The following is a 17,096-nucleotide window of genomic DNA, read 5'->3' as shown; positions in this document are numbered from 1 at the left end:
GCAAAAAAACAAACAAAAAAGAAGTATGGTGTTGTTGAAGAATATTGAATAGATCCTGGGGCTGCCCAAAGATGAACACACCTGTCTTGGAAAAAGCACCGTTGAAACGCTCCTGAGCATCAAGGATGGCAGGACAGCCCCTGCAGAAGGATACCCCACCTGGGAAAGCAGCGGGTCGGGGAAAAGCAGGTGGATGGCCAAACCGTGGCTGCAACAATGGGCTCAAGCACAGCAAGGCTTGTGCGGAGGGTGGAGGATGAAGCGGTGTTTTTGTTCTGTTGGGCCCAGGGTCGCATTTAACAGCAGTAAACATGGGTACTATTGGAAGCCCCCGCAGGCAGTTTCCTTCGTATTTTTTACATGGTCCTTAAGTGGCAAGTGTGACTGGTTACTGCAACACATCCTTGTCCCATGCTGGGGGAGCTTAGAGGAAACAACACTGACTGAAAGGGCTGCGTTGGTGCGCATGGTTACCGCACGAAGCCGCTCCCTGAGAAATGGAGGTTCAAGGCTACTCAGAGGTGCCTCGGAAGAAAGGCCTGGCAATCTACTTCGGAAAAATGAGTCACGGAAAACCCGATGGAGTTGGGGAAAGAGAAGCCTCCTCCATTAAGGTGGTTGGGGAAAAACGAGGTGTGCATTTCTAGGAAAATAAGACAGGGGTCGCGCCTCACTCCGCACAGAACCGGATGCAAATGGGCTCAGGGTCTGAGTGTGGAGGGGAAGGAATAGGTGTTGAGGCCATTATAGAGGCTGCTCACACACTTACGGTTTTGGCTTCTTGATTTGGAAGTTTAGGGTCATGGTTTCGTAGGACATCCCATCGCCTAATAGCATGTTTGGTGTGTGTTCTACCTGCCAGTTCAATGCAGAGTACCTGCGGCCTTGAAGGCTTGCAAGCACCATCCCAGGTAGGGCAATCAGTCTCTATACACCTGGAGCCATGAAGAAAAAGAGCCAGGAGCAAGGATATGGGCTATGTGACTGACTGTCGCCAGGACCAACTGCCTCCACTGCCATGAGACCAGAAGAAGGGGATGCTGCCTGGCGACCGGTACCAGACACTATGATCAACGACTCCACAGAAGAATCAAAAAGGGGGGAATGCAGGATAGGATTTCGTATTCTCATGGACTCCAGACTTTCTGGAGCCAGGGAGGGAAGATGAACCCCCGAAATGATTACCCAGAGATACTTTTTAAGCCTTTAACCTGAAATAGTCCCTGAAATCATCCTAAGACAAAACTGAACTAGTCAAAAAAGTCTACCTGGAGCAGGCCGCTCTTTTAAGACCTACCCATAGGGGACCCAAGCTGGAAAGCTAATACAGAAACCTTAGGAAGCAGTAAGTCTGGGAGCCTTGTTGGCATAGTGGTTATACATGGGGCTGCTAACTGCAAGGTCAGCAGTTCAAAACCACCAGTCGCTCTGTGGGAGAAAGACAAGACTTTCTACTCCCATAAAGAGTTATAGTCTCAGAAACTCGCAGGGGCAGTTCTAGTCTGTCTTATAGACTCTATTAGGTGTCCGAATCGACTCGATGACAGCGAGTCATCCATTTTTAGGTCTGGTTCGCAGGTTCGAATCCTAGTTCTGACACTACCTACCACTGGCAAGCCAGTAGGGAGGTTTTGGGAACCCCACCAGCCCCAACTTTGAAGGGTGCCTGTGAAAAGTCAAGGGCACAAGCAGATGCAGCTTCTCACAGTGCTCAGCGCACCTTGGCGAGCCAGGAGTGCAGCTACGCTCCCAGCTGGGCAGGGAGCGGAGGCTCCCGAGCAACAAGATGTGTCTAATTGGCCGGAAAGGGAGTGCCAAGACCCTGGGATTCCGAAGTGCCAGGAACAAGGCCTCATTAAAACATCCTTTCAAATCGAACTTTCAAGAGACACTCACTTAAAAAAAAATTGCTAAAGATGAAAATGCTGGTGGAAAACCAATTACTTACTTGGGTACATGTTGTGAATGACATTTTTTCCCCCTTTATCTAAACCCACACTAAAATACACCAACTTGATGATTGCAATTTGGTAGCAGATAACAACATCTAAATGGATAAAGAATCCTGTGGAAACTCATCAGGGCAAGTGATGGCTTCGGAAGAGCCCAAGCAGCAGCATCCAGTCTCCTGATCTGTGTGACAACAGTGTGACTTCAGGGATGTATAGAGAGGACACGGGGGCGGGCGGGGGGGGGGTTCCACTGTGTGAAATCTGTTGCACACATCTGCAGGCTTGCAGCTTTCCCATCTCCCCCCTCCCCTGTCCTCATAGCCACCGGGTGACCAAAGGAAGGTTGGGGGGGGGGCATGGCTGTTATTTTTAGCTGCTGCCAGGTTGTCTCAGATCATGGTGGCCCTGTGCATGATGGGACACAAGGCTGCCCGGCCCTGCACCATCCCCTGACGGTGGTGGCTCAGACCGTTGTGATCCATCGGGACTTTTGCCACGTGATCTTCAGAAATAGATCGCCAGGTATTTCTTCCTAGTCCAGCCTCACCTGAAAGTTCTGCAGAACCTGCTTGAGCATCATAGAAGCTCAATGGGAGGTGGCTGTGCATGAGGTGTGTCAGCTAAGAATTGAACCCAGGGCTCCCATGTGGAAAATGAGAATCCCATCAACCGTGTCACCACTGCCTCATAGGGCCCATGGACTCTCGAAAGCCACCTTCCCGCACCTTCTCAGATCCCTCTGCCTGCATCTAAGGGCTGTCTCCCGGGCCGTCTTCTCTCAACTACACACATCCTTCCAGGGACGTCTTGTCTGCTCTCATGGGGGCAGTTACCATCTATTTGACGACAAGTCTCTGGGAGAGTCAAGGTTATGTGTCACCTTGGCTGGTTTAGTCTTTCAAGTGCAGTGCTCCTCTGTGATGACATCAAGTATCATGGAATCACCTCCGTGATCAGATTTGCTAGGAGCAGCTTGTCGGGTAAAAGGGAGCCTCCATAGCCTGCTTTGGATATATGGGGGGTGCTCTGGCAAAGCGTGCTTGCTCTTTACGGGTTCTGCATCCTGCCTCTGGCTTATCATCTGATCTCTCTGGTTATTTGGAGTTCAGTCAGTGGCCGGCCACAGTTGCTTGTCCTGGGAGTCACTGGCAGTCTGTCATTTTACCTGCTAACCTTAGATGCACTCGCCTCTGTGTACGGAACCCGCCACCCAGCCTGCTTGCCTCTGTGTACGGAACCCGCCACCCAGCCTGCTCGCCTCTGTGTACGGAACCCGCCACCCAGCCTGCTTGCCTCGGTGTACAGAACCCGCCACCCAGCCTGCTTGCCTCTGTGTATAGAACCCGCCACCCAGCCTGCTGATCTTGGGTTCATCCACCCCTGCAGCTAATTGAGTCAGGAGCCTCCAGCCTGACATCGGAGCCAGGGGCTGGGAAGTTGTCAGTCACTGCAACTGTGTGAACCATTTCCTTAAGATACACCTCTGTGCATACACACACACACACACACACACACACACACACACACGTACGCTTTACTGGTTTTGCTTCTCTGGAGAACCCAACATAAGATAGTCTCTGTCCTAAATTCTCCATGTGTGAACTCAACGGCCCTCCGGTTGGTTCCATTGGTGATCGCCAAGGCAGCTCAGACTCACTGCCCCGAATGCCTGCTCTGTCTTTTGGGCATAGTCCTATCCTGCCCCATACCTTCTGAGTCATGGTGATCACCCCACCCTCCACCCATCCACCATGCACATCCAGTCCACCCTTCAGAACCCCTCCTGCACATCCTCCAGCCACCTGCACCCGTGGGTGCTGATGTGGTGGAGGCAGCCAGCATCTCCCCTGGATTGGCCTCTACGATCACCCCCCTACTGATGAAACATCGGCGGCTCCCTGATGTCCTTAAAGTGCCTTCAGCCAGTTTCAATGTCCCTCAGGATTGCCCCTGCTTCTTTCTCCAGAGGACGCGACTTGCTTTCTTTCAGACTCTCCACCATCGGCTCCCCGTGGCCAGGCTGTCTCCTCCACTGCAGGCAAGTCCTCGCTTTCACCCATGGGCCTTTGTGCAGGTTCCTGCGCCTGCTCTATGTTCACACTCAGCTTTAGCTCGGCACTTGCTGCCTTCCCCCCTCCTCCTCGAAGCCCTCCCGGGCCTCTCAGGTAGGGTTTGCTCACAGTCCCATATTTGTCCCCAGCACCATCTCCATCATACTCCCCTAAGCCTAACTCTTTGCTTGTCTGCCCCCTACAAGAGAAGATAGAGGAGGGACCTGAGGTATTTGTCAGTGCATGCCCACAGATTCACTTGCCAGACGCCTGCCTGCAAAAAGGTGAAGCTCAGTTCCCTTGCTTAGCGGGGGCTGTGATTATTGACTCCCCCACTCCCACCCCACCCCTCCACCCAGTAGATCCGCCAGAAGCGATGGAAGGTCGTGCCCGAGACGAGGCCTTAGAAGGCGATGCGGCTCGCTCTCTTCGCCCACTGATTCTGGGGGGATGCTGGCCATTGCGTGGTGAGGTCCCCCAAGCAGCCAGTGGCGGGAATTGGCAGAGAGGAGCTGAGGCCTCCAGCCAGGAGCCATCTGAGGAAGCCACCCTGGAAGCAGTCGCCAGCTTGCCGAGCCTTGGGATGGCGGCTGTCCCGGCTGGCATGTGGACAATCACTTCACGGGAGGGACCAGCACATGGGAGGTCATTTATGTTGTCTCACGCCAAGGTGCTTGGGGGGCGGGCGGGAGCTGTCATGCAGCAGCTGACCACTAATATCAATCCATGTCAGCTCCCTCCACCCTGCCCCCCTACCCCTTCTGGCACGGTCACAGCCTGCAGCAGGCATCCCATAAACACCCACCGAAGGGGTGCACATGTGAACCAACGAATGGGTCAGGTGACTTGTCATGGTCACAAAACCAGGTCCAAACTGGGCACGGAGGTCTCTCTCGCGGGGAACTCTCTCTCCCCACTGCACTCCACTCACACCCCGCAGGCAGTCTCACCCCGAAATCCACCCAGGCCCCTGCCGAAAGCTCAGAAGGCAGGCAGGCAGACGGGCAGGCTGGGCGCCCGCCCCTCCAGCCCAGGTTGAGGTGGGGGCCACCTACCCGAGCGCAAAGACATCGGAGTGCTTGGAGAAGGGGAGCTTGTCCTCTTCGGTGTCGGGGGACAGCTGGCGGATGATCTCAGGCGCCAGGTGGCACAGCCAACCGTTCTGGATGCGCAGTTTGTCCTCCCGCCTAGAGAAGCGAAGCACAGAGTGAGCAGGGGGGGAGGGGGGAGCGGGGGCAGGCCCGCCACAGACCGACCCCCAGGCCTCTGGCTGAGTGGCTTCTCCCGTTGGGCCCTGCCTGGCTTCCCAGGGGCAGTGGGGGCATCTGAGACAGGGTCAGAGGCAGCTGGTCTGGGGAGAGGCTTGGGAGTCTACGTGGTCCCCAGGTCCCTGGGGGGAGGGTAGGGGGGGTGAGGGAGGGGGATCCTCATTCTACGGGAGCGCCCAGGGGACCGGGGAGTTGGCAGAGGGCAAGACCAAAACACCTGGCGCCAGAGCGGGGCTTTCAGGGACAGTGGCAGGAAACCAATCCAATACACAGGAAAACCACAGACCATGGTAAGTGAGCACCAAACGGGTAAAGCATGTGTCCAAGGCCGTGAGGGTGCTCCGTAAACGCAGAGCGGAAGGACGGGGCCAGTGAACAAGGAGAGGGCCATGGGGGTTGAAGGGAGAGCTAGGACACAGGGTACTGTTTGGGGGTTCTAAACTCCTAAAGAATGTTGGTGTTGCGGCCGCACACCATCTCAGACATCTAGGAGAACGTACACAGCCAACCCCTTTTGGTGGGCACCAAGAGGTCCCCTCTCACCATTATAAGCCTCCTGCCATGGACATCTTTGGGCATCTACTGTGAATAAAGCCATCACATTATAAACCACACCCCCACAGACATCATCTTTGGGTAAATACTGTGGACGCATCCCTCTCCCTACTTCTTAGTCCGTGTGCTTTGAAGGGAAAGCGCAGTGTCCCTGAGGAGCAGAACTGACCCTGGTGGGGACAGCTGCTCCACTGCATATAAAGTAAGGATGTGGGTCCAGGCTTGAGCCGGTCAGCAGGAGCAGTGCACAGCCTGTGGGTGAAATACTCCCATGTCTACACGCCTTCTCTGCTGGCCATTAGGACCCCAAGCTATCCTGGGAGCCTTGCGTTATCAGGAGAGAGATGAGTCCTCACGTCCAGGATCAGAGACTGCACAAGCTGAAGGACCAGCCTGCTGCTCACGGGTTGACAGGCCTGGGTTTCTGCTTGCCCATCTGCAAAATGGGCACATTCCCTTGTACTTGGTACTGCTTCGTGAGAACTAGGAGGGAACTTACAGGGCTGGGTCATCATTCCTGGGTGTCACTGTCAGATGTGGGGCTGAGTCCTCAGAGGAAGAATGTCCTCCAAGCAAGAGGGACCTTGGCCTGGGCCGGCTGACTTCCCTCCTGGCATCACCACGCCATCTGGGGTGTGGGGACAGCTGCTGCCCATAGGCCTATGTGCATCTCTTTCCAAATGCCCACCTCGGGGGTCAGAGGAGGGCTGGAGTTGCAAGGGTGGGCAGAGAAGCATGGTCACAGAGCCCTCTTCAGCCTGGGGTATGTGCAGGCAAGGTCTGAGAGGGAGCCAGGGAGCCAGGCCTGGCACAGACACCCTGGGGTGTCCCGTTCCCATGGCGATGGGCCCACCGGTGACAAGCCCCAATCATCTTCATTATGGTTATTATTATGATTAATAACAGCCTGCGGTCGGTTGGCACGATGGCGCTGGCATCTTAAATGACACCTTTGCTGGAGGATGGCGGAACAGCTGTACACTGGCCGGGCCTGGGCGTGCTCCCATGGAAACCTGGGGTCTGCAGGATGCTCAGAACATGCTCTTCTGCTGGGTGACCCCTCGCCCCACCCCCAGGCTGGAGAGAGACTCCTGCAGTGCACCCAGGGATCTAAGAGAGGGGTGAAGTGGGAAGCAAGTGAGGTCCGCTGAGCGACTACTGGATGCCAGGCTGGCCAGCCCCTCATCCACACAAGCTCTTTGCACACGACACACACACACACGCACAGCCACCAAGTCGATTCCCATTCATCAACTGAAGCTCTGCACTGATCCCCACAAAGGCCGAGACGCAGCCCTTTCTATCTCTGCTGACTCATCTTCCCAAACAGCCCACCCCCATGTTGCAGGTGAGGAAGCTGAGGCTCAGGTGTGCTCCATGAAAGCTCAGTTCTGTCACCATTCATGCAAGAGACATTTTCTGAGGATCTGCTGGCTGGTGGACTGTCTGATCAACTGACTACCTGAGGACTGACTGACAGAGCTTCCAGCCCCACCTCCTGAGAAATGACTGGCCCTGTTTCCTGCAGTGCCCACCTGCCTGGGACTCACCCAGTCCCTAGTGCTGCCAATGGGTTGGTCCTATTGGTGTCTCACGTTCAGGGGGTGTCCATGGTCTCTGGCTGCTGTGTTGGGGGGCTCCTATCTGCTCTCGGGAGCATTTATAGTTTGCAGCTGCCCGCTTACAAAGAGGGTGACCTTGATCCGAATCCCTGCAGACGATCCCAAGAGGTGCTGCACTTCAGGGAAATATTGAGGCACCCCTACCAAAGGGAAAAGGCTCTGGGTCTCCCAGGGCACCCCAAGAGTACCCACCCCAGGCATGGTCCCCACCAAGGCCCTGGGACTGTGGCAGATTAAGGATGACCCAGACTCTTCATTATCTCTTCCCCCGAGAGGGGCCGTCTAAGTCACCTCTACTTCGATCTGTGAATTTAGTGACCTGCATGGCCACTAGGTGTGGTTGGAACAACGTGCTAGGACTTGTGAAGCAAAGTCACAAGCAGGCTTGTTCTGCCTGACCTGGAGGATGCTTGCTCTGGGAGGAGCCAGCTGGTATATAAGAAGTCTGGTCGCCCTGAGCCGCCATGTTGTGAGGAAGCTCGAGCGAGGGACATGGATGGGCCACATGAAGAGGCAAGGGGCAAGTGAGAGGCAGGAAGAAGCCCTGTCAGCCCTCAGCTGTTCATCAAGCCCAGACATGGGAGTGTAGACGCCTTCAGCTGACTCCTGCTGCAGTCACCATCTGACTGCACCGACACAGGACAATTTGAGCCTCGTCAAGCCTCCGAACCATGTGGGATAACGACAACATGTCGCTGTAAGCCACAGGGTTGGGGGGCACTTTGTGACACATTGCCATCCGAGTCCCACTGATGGCAACTCCTGAACCTCCCCGGTGGACCCCTTGTCAGGCAGGAGTTGTAGCTGAGGGTCATGGCCTCTCTTGACATGAGTTGGGTTGTGTTGACCACTGGGCAGGCCCAGGGGTGGTGCTACCTGGGAGACCAAACAAGAGCTGGCTTGCCTGCCCTCCACGTGGCCCAAGCCCCTTCCTGGCTGATGTTAAGGCTTCCAGGACGAGCCACGTGTCAGGATGGCCAAGCCACACCACCTTCTATTCTTCCTCCTCTCCCTGTGGTCTCAGAAAACCAAGAGTCTCAAGGCAGGGGATCTGAGGCCCTGGCCTCTTCCCCCACTCAGGAGAAAGGAAGAGCGTATGGGCAAGCCACCAGCAGCGAAATCTTCCATTTCTCAAGAGCACCGAATCAGGCTAAAGAAAACACCTGCTGGCCCACTGTTGTCTTGACCCAAATATGTGGGTTTGGGCGTGACACTACCAACTGCACCCTTTGTCCATGGACCAGGGCCCTTCCAGCACACCCCTGGGCAGGCCGGGCAAGACTGCCTCCCACAGTGCACATCGTACACAACCTGCCCACCTGGCTCAGGGGATCTGACTGTCCCCGTGCATATTGGGCGCTTTGTTTGTTTACTGCCTAACTTCCATTTACAGCTCAGGTTCTGGGGAGATTTTTGCAGGTAGCTGTGCATTCTTTCCGGGTGGGGTAAAAGCTGAACGAAAAGTGTGTTTCTCTTGGTTACCGCATCACTCAGAAAAGGCTGGGCGGTGCCTTGTCGAATATGGGGTGACCTGATTTAGATCTCAGGCATTCTATTACACAAACAGAATTCACTTTGGGGGGGTGTTGGGGGTACCTCGAAGAAAGCAGTGGTTTCTGAAGCAGCTGTGATGGAAGTAAAACCCACGGAGTCCCCTTCGGGAGAGACATACCGTACACCATCAGGGTGGTTCAGAGGAACAATGAGGGGTGAAAGCGTGGTGGGGATGGGTTATGTCAATGTGTGCTTGGGGTGTTTGCGTGTGTAGCCATTATAGTGGTACGTGTAGATGGTGTGTCTGTGTGGTATGTGTCATATATGGCGTGTGTGGTTTATACATGTGGTATCTGCGTGGGAGGGTGTGGGTGTGAGCCGGTTCATATGGGGGCATGGCACACATTGTGAGGCACATTCGCATCACGTGTGTATGGTGTGATGTGTGTATGATGTGTGGTATGCAGTATGTGTGGTATGTGACCATGCATGATATACACATGGTGAGTAAATATGTATGTGCATGCATGTGCTGTGTGATGCATGGTGTGTGCAGTATACATGGAGTGTGGTGTGTGTGTGTTTGAGAGATGTGCGACGTGTGCAATTTGTTGAAAAAGCCTTGGAAGCCCACCAAGGCAGTGCCGCCCTGCCCCACAGGGTGACTGTGAGTCAGAAGTGGCTGATGCAGTGAGTCTGTGTGTCTGAGTGTGAGTGGTGTGTGCATGTGCAGGTTCCTGGCATGCTGTGTGTGCTCTGTGCGCAAGCACACATGTCTATGATATGGGTAGTGTGTATATATGTGCGTGTAGTACACACTAATACATGTATACACACGTGCATGGACATATAATACATATGTACATGTATTAGCATGCGTGTGGGGAGTGTGATGTGTGGTATATGTGCATGTGTCTGTGGCATGTGTGGCATATGAGGTGTGTGTATGTCACGCATTATGTGCTGTGTGCCGTGTCAGCTGTGTAGGTGTGGTCTGTGGTGTAGTGTGTGTAATATGTGGATGGCATATGGATGCATATGTTAGGTACTGTGTGCCACGTGCGGTGTTTGTGTGTGGCGTGCATGCGTACGCAGTGTTGCTTTTTGTGTTATCGGGTGTCTATTTGGGAGCATGCTGCTTTTCCACACAGTCGACCGGCGGTGGCCGGCCTGGTTGGGCGGTGGCAAGGAGTTGCTGACTTAACGGTGATTGATTATTCTCCTGCAGGACACTGGGGAGGCAGATGCCGATGAATATGAACCACAGCAGCTCCCAGGCAGCTCCTGAGGGTGGGGGTGGGGTGTCTCACGTCACCAGGGGCTGCGCTGGGTGTGGGGTGTGCATCCCCTCACCTCGTCCGCACGGGGACCTGACCAGAGGCCATGCATCACCCAGCCACCACCTTTCCCTCACACAGGAGACTAAAACTCGGGGAAGTTGACGAGGGTCCCAGTTAATACGTGTCAGAGACACGTGAGACCCTGGGTGGGTCTGCTTTCAATCCCTTGCTTTTAACCCTCGGGATACAGAACAGACAGATTCTGATGGGCTCACATTTTGCCAATGCAAAGGCTCTTGGGTGAAGCCAATAGCTGAGTACTTGGGGCAAGAGAGGAGCCCTTGAGTGAAACCCAAGGGCTGGGCTTTACAGGACGCAGGGATGCTCCGTGCATGATCTCCAGGTTGTCCCGCTGTGCCAGGGGCTGCCCCTGTGGGAATCCGCTGGGCCTGGGCACTGCTCAACAGTGTAACCGCATCACAGCTCATCTTAGAGACCCACCCCACGTGGGATCTCTCGAGCCCCTGGGATGACGTCCCTCACTGCTCCATGTCCCATGTCAAGAGCTCCTGAGGGCCCTCCCACTGCCCCTCACCTGCCAGCCTGCAGCACCCCGGAAATGCTGAAGAGCCCAAAGTCCGTGATCACCACTTTGCCATTGTCGTAGAAGACGTTCTTGGACTTGAGGTCCTTGTGGAGGATGCCCTTGGCGTGGAGGTAACCCATGCCCTGTAAGAGGTAAGGACGCAGGGCATGTGAGACATCAGGCTCCAGTCCTAGCCAGCAGCCCTGCTCCCAGGAAGCCCACATGTGGTACTAGTTGCTGCCACCGCCGCCAGGCCAGGACTCCAACCACAAAGGCATGGCTGGTGGTGGAGGGAGGGAGGAAGCCAGCTCTGGAAGAAGGTAGGCCCCCAAATCTGCTCCCTTTGCTGAAGGCCTCCATCCAAGGCCTCCAGGTCCTAAAAGTGTCTCTGGAAGGAATAAGATGGGAACCCCACCTGGGAGGAGGTCCCCCGATCAGAGGAATTCCTTTAAGAACGGCTGGTCCCTGGAAGACTTGTTCCTTGAGGCCAGCCTTCATCCACGCCACAGCAGATGCCCGGCCCCCTCCCCCCTTCTCCCAGCCTCTCCAGCGCTGGCTCAGGATCTCAGCCTGGGGAAGCCCAGCATAAGGGTGACCATCTAGCTTGGTTTTCTCTGCCTGCCCTTATGAGCAGACGCGTTTTTATTTCTTCTCGCAGCTCAGGGCAAACATTTCCCACAGGAAATAAAAGCCTGAGCACCGCTGACCCCTGAGGCACCATCAAGGAAACACAGGCTGTCCCAGTTGCTTTCGTCCCCAGTTGGTTGTTTCTCTGGCAAACATGGAGAGAGACTGCCTTGCACTTGGGGGTGCTAGGGGCCGGGGCCACCACCGGACTGTCAGCATGTTGCTGGGTTGCCCGTGGTGGACGGGATCCGATGTAAGACCAGGAAGAAAGATCTGGTAACTGGCCTCAGGAAATCCTCAAACTCAAAAAACCCCCAAAAAAACCCCAACAAAACAAACTCCCTACCGTCGAGCCAATTCTGACCCCTGCTGGTTCTATGGCACAGAGTCCACTGACCCCGTGGGCCTCCATAGCTGAACATTTCTACTGGAGTAGAAAGTGCCCTCTTGCTCCAGAGGCGTAGCGGATGGTTTTGAACCAACACGTCCTCCACTAGGTCACCGGGGCTCTGGGTAGCCCATGGCATTGTGAATGGACACCCGGCCAGGACACTGTCTGAACTGGGTGGCTTTGGCTCCCTCACTGGGAGGGATCAGCCTCTGGGGGAGAGGGGGACATCACATCTGGGGAGGGAGATGAGACTCGTGGTGGTACGCCGATTGTCACCATCACCTCAACCATGGTCTTGGACCTGCTGGTGGTGGCGAGGATGACGTGGGGTTGGGCAGTGTCTCGTTCTGTTGTGTGTATGATCCCCATGAGCTGGGATTCCCAAATGGGAACGGAGCAGCCCATGCATGCCCCTGGCCTCCTTATTCAGCCAAGTGCCATGGGGATGAGGCTCTAGAGCAGAGATTCTCAAACTGTGGGTTGCAACCCCTTTGGGGGTCGAACGACCCTTTCCCAGGAGTCGCCTGGTTCATCACAGTAGCACAATGACAGTGATGAAGTAGCAACGAAAACAATGTTATGGTTGGGGGGTCACCACCACATGAGGAACTGCATGAAAGGGTCGCAGCATGAGGAAGGGGGAGAACCGCTGCTCCAGACGGAAGCTGTGTCAGTAGACCACCCCTCAGGGTTGTAGTGCAGTAACAACCTTACTTCTGCCTGACCTGGTATTTTTCAGATCAAGTCTAGTTTTTGAAGACAGACCAGGAGTCTCGGGAGCTCTGCGGGGCTTCTCAGGCAGGGTTGGGGTCTTTCTAAAGTTGGAGAAGGGGGTCCCTGAACCCGCGGTACCTTCACAATTTCTTGGGCAATCTGTCTCGTCTTGTTGACATCCAAGACGACCTTGGCGTCCCTCACCACCGAATAGAGCGTCCGTCCTTTACAGAGGCTGAAAAACAAAAGGACAAGGTCAAGTGAGGGGACGGCGGTCCAGCGGATGGCAAGCCCTGTTAGTGAGAATGAAAGATTAGCGAGGACGCGCTGCTGTCCCGCCGACGAGACCACAGAGCCAGGGCTGGACCTCAGGTCAAGTTCAGGGCTGGGGGTCTGGAAGGGGGTTCTCCTCAATTCTTTAGGACCTTCACCAACTCGCACCCAAGGACGCCTCGGAACGGAGCCCAGTCCGGAAGCGGATTAGAAGCTGTCGTCCGTCCGTGCCAGCGTCGCACAGGTGGAGAGCTGGGCCTACGTCACCCACGCCTGGGCTCCTCAGACACCACTCAGCACTCCACTGGCCACTTGTGCCAGCTGCGTCCACTCGCCGCGAGTCGCCAGCGTGGGGAGACCGTCATGAAGGACCAGCAACGCTGTGGCTGACGCAGGCTCCTCGCATCGCCAGCAAATGACACACTCGAGCCTCCAGACAGGTGTGCGTGCACACAACGAGCGGGCCGAGAAGCCAGACGCTTGTCTAGAGAGAGCGGCTTTTCAATCGATCGTCAGCCTCAGCCTCAGCGGGTTCGTTTTGAGGACCGGTGATTTAGGACGAGCGAGAGGAGGACAAGGGACACGACGCAAGGACACAAGCACCTTCATGTTACGCGGTCCACACGCGGGTCGGCTCATGTCCTCAGTGGGGAGGCCAGTTCCTGGTCCACACAGAGCAGGCACTCAGGGCAGGGCATGAGCAAATGGGTGACTGCAGAGAGAAACTACGGAGTGAATGCGGGAGTGGATGAATAAGAGAGGGAGGGAATTAATGAGCGCGAGAGAATGCAGTCTAGATTCCCTACAGTATCCTCAGCCCCCAGCACAGGTCTGACTCATCGAGTCAAGCATTGACTGAAAGAAGAACTCCTATAAAATGAAAATGAATTTTTTCAGGTCCATCAAAACAACAGCTTGATTTTTTCCTTCTTGTCATCAATGGCTTCATTGCTAAACCATGCTAAGTGTGTTATTCACTCAGTTAGTGTGTCCGGTGCACTGCTGACCCCGCACAGAAGACGTTCCCCCAAGACCCTATTTCCCGGTGCTGAAAGCATGACATCTGGCTTCAGGGGACCCTCCGTGTTAACACCCTCTCCACTTCTTTCTCCTGGTCCCAGGCCGGGCTATCTCACTGCCCCTGGGCTTCTGATTCCTCAGCCACAAAGAGGATCCCTCCCTTGTCAAGGGCATGTGCAGACTACGTGAGATCCAGTCTAGAATGTGCAGACTACGTGAGATCCAGTCTAGCATGGTGGCTGGGGAACCACGGGTTTGGAATGGCGGCTGGACTCAACTCCCGATTGTGTCCCCCTCGGCAGGTTGAGACGATCTCTTGGAGCCTCGGTTTTGGTCTCTGTAGAATGGGGCCAACGTGTTTTGCCTCCCTGAGTTGCTGAGAGACTCACAGGGCCTCGGATGTGTAAAGCACTTATTTGTGCCAAACAAGTTTTAAGTACTCAAAGTGTTCTCTCTCAATCTCTCTCTCTCTCTCTCTCTCTCTCTCTCTCTCTCTCTCTCTCTCTCTCTCTCTCTCTCTCTCACACACACACACACACACACACACACACACACACACACACACACCTGTGCAAATATACCCACTCCATGTGTATTCGCCAACATTTTACCTTTACGATATAGTGAAAAAGAGCATCTACCATCTGATTCCTTTGCATATTGGCAAGGTACCTCTGGCAGTAACAAACCCCAAGGTGAGAGGTGAGAGAAACACTGGTTATGGCAGGTAAGGGTTTGCTTCAACTCGGCTGGGCCATGATTCTCAGCACGCTGGCAGTTATGTACTGATGCAATGTGTCAGTTTACATAATGATGTAATCAGCTTCCCTTGTGTGATCGGATGTCGTCATCCTCCATTTCTGCCCAATGGCCTGGTCTTTGGAACCTAATGTTAATAAGTTGGGGAATGGGTATATATACAAGGGGGCTTCAAAAACTTTGTGGAGAGAGGGAGTTGGGAGCTAACGGAATTTTTCCACCATTGTGTTGAGAGCCCCTTGTATAGAAATGATAGAGTGATACACACGCAATGCTATTTATCTTTTCATTCATCCATCCACTCATCCACCCATCTAGCCATCCACCCATCCATCCATCCATCACCCACCTGCCTGCATCCCCATCCAAAGGTCTGTCTAGAACCATCTCTGCCCTTCGATTGAAGATGGGTTTCTTCACCTGCTCAAGGTGAGTTCTAGAGCTGGCTTACTCGTGGGGAGTCTGATTCGCCTGCCAGGGGGCGTCCCATACATCGGTAGGGGGCAGCCCCGGATGACTCAAGACTGGCCCCGAGGCTGGTCCAAGTCTTCTGTTTGCTGTGGCTGCTGGAGGATTGGCGCAAGGAGGGTGGGCTGCACAGCCAATTAAACCACATTGACATTTAAGCATTTGCGACGGCAGAGACCGTGGGCGGATTCTCTCCCCTGGATATTTCACTCTTAATCAGCTACCTACACTCATTACCGGCCAGAGCCCAGCAAACACCACCCCCACAGCAGACAGCAAAGCAAATAATCACACCAGGCTCCAAGACGCGCGGAGCCTCCCGCTCAGGGCAATGGCATCAAAGTCGCAGCTTCCAGAAGCCATCCCTCATCATCTCCCTCTGCTCCCCCCTCCCACCTGCAACAGCTGCTCACGTCTTTGCTTCGCTCTCTCGATGTCTCCAGCCTCTGGCATCTCTTCACAAACGAACTTTGACTGCTGGGAATCAAATCGCCAAGAGGCCTTTGAAGGCAAAGACTACTTGCCAACAAGTTGATCCTGGTTCCTGGCAACCCAGTGTGTCCTGGGGTTTTCAATGACTGGGTTTTGGGAAGTGGACCACTTAACCTTTACTCAGAGGTGCCTCTGGGTAGCTTCAAACCTCCATAGCTTCAGGGTCAACAGGCGAGATCATTGACTACATACATCACCCAGGAACTCCTTGGCATAGCCACTTACATCAAGTAAGTATGCATAACCACCAATTCCCCCCCTGGGGATAATGCCCAACAGACATGCATGCGTACATCCCCCTAGAGATAGGGCCTAACATGCAAACTGGTCCGTTCATGAGAGTCTCGCACGGACCCAAAGCCCATCTGTACATAATTGGACATCCCCTCACAGAAGGGGCACAAGGAAGAAACGAGCCAGTCAGGGTGCAGTATAGCACCAAAGAAACATACAACTTTCCTCTAGTTCTTTAATGCTTCTTCCCCCCACTATCATAATCTCAATTCTACCTTACAAATCTGACTAGACCAGAGGATGCACACTGGTACAGGTAAGAGCTGGAAACACAGGGATTCCAGGGCAGATAACCCCCTCAGGGACAATAATGAGAGTAGTGATGCCAGGAAGGGAAGGGGAAGGTGGGGGAGAAAAGGGGAACCGAACCTAATGATCTATATGTAACCCCCTCCATGGGGACGGACAACAGAAAAGTAGGTGAAGGGAGACAGAGGTCAGTGTAAGAAAAAATACTGATAAATTATCAAGGGTTTATGAGGGAAGCGGGGAATGAGGAGCTGATACCTGCTGACCTCGGCACCAAAGTCAGGCTGGAGGTAGGCAGGGGGTGCTGTACTGCTTAAAGATGTATTTTATAGTTCTCTAACTTCTGGGGCTGCACACACACACACACCACCCCCTTTTGGCGTATCTTTCGGCAGCCTTGATCATGCAGCTCTAGGGAGAGGGCTAAGGGCTGCAGTTTCCCCATCATGCCCACAGAAGAGCTGCCCATGTCCCAATCCCCAGAGCCTGTGAATATGCCCTTTCATGGCAAAGGGCCTTTGCAGTCGTGATGACGAGTCCTGAGGAGGGTGACGTCCTGGCCTTTCCCAGAGGGCTATACATCCTCACACGGCCCTTAAACGTGAAGGGGGAGGGAGAGGCAGCGGGAGTTCTGACTGCACACGAGGAGGCTGGGGAGATGTACCATTAGGAAGACACCCCCCCCCCCCATTACACACACATATCCATCCATCCACTGTTGCTGCCTTTGAAGATGGAGGGAAGGGTCGTGAGCTAAGGAGTGTGGGCAGCCTTTAGGAGCTGGGGAGGTCGAGAGAACGGATGTCCCCCCTCCCACCCCCCCACCCCCGCCGAGAGTCTCCAAACACAGCCCTGCAGATGTACTCGTTGTGGCTCAGGGAGACTCACTGACCTTCAGAACCGTCAGCCAGAGAACAGGTGTGTTGTCCAGCCACAGGGTGCTTGGTAATGATTGTCTCAGCCAGAGGAAACGGATACACTGAAGACAAGGGTGCTGCAGC

At 54.6% G+C, this 17,096-nt stretch overlaps 1 protein-coding gene across 1 annotated transcript in view; it reads right to left on the bottom strand.

The window, feature by feature from the left end:
* The window catches only part of KSR2 (kinase suppressor of ras 2), a 384,468-nt gene that overhangs the window by 11,567 nt on the left and 355,805 nt on the right, over nt 1-17,096 (bottom strand). Inside the window, exons 15-17 of the mRNA XM_075534388.1 lie at nt 12,679-12,775; nt 10,818-10,951; nt 5,059-5,190 (exon numbers count right to left, since the gene is read on the bottom strand). Of these exons, the coding sequence (XP_075390503.1) occupies nt 5,059-5,190; nt 10,818-10,951; nt 12,679-12,775 (363 nt within the window). The remainder of the gene's footprint in view (nt 1-5,058; nt 5,191-10,817; nt 10,952-12,678; nt 12,776-17,096) is intronic.

The sequence above is a fragment of the Tenrec ecaudatus genome, chromosome 16, assembly GCF_050624435.1.
Source record: "Tenrec ecaudatus isolate mTenEca1 chromosome 16, mTenEca1.hap1, whole genome shotgun sequence".
In the NCBI taxonomy this organism is placed as follows: Eukaryota; Metazoa; Chordata; class Mammalia; order Afrosoricida; family Tenrecidae; genus Tenrec; species Tenrec ecaudatus.
This window is presented reverse-complemented; position numbering and strand designations above follow the sequence as displayed.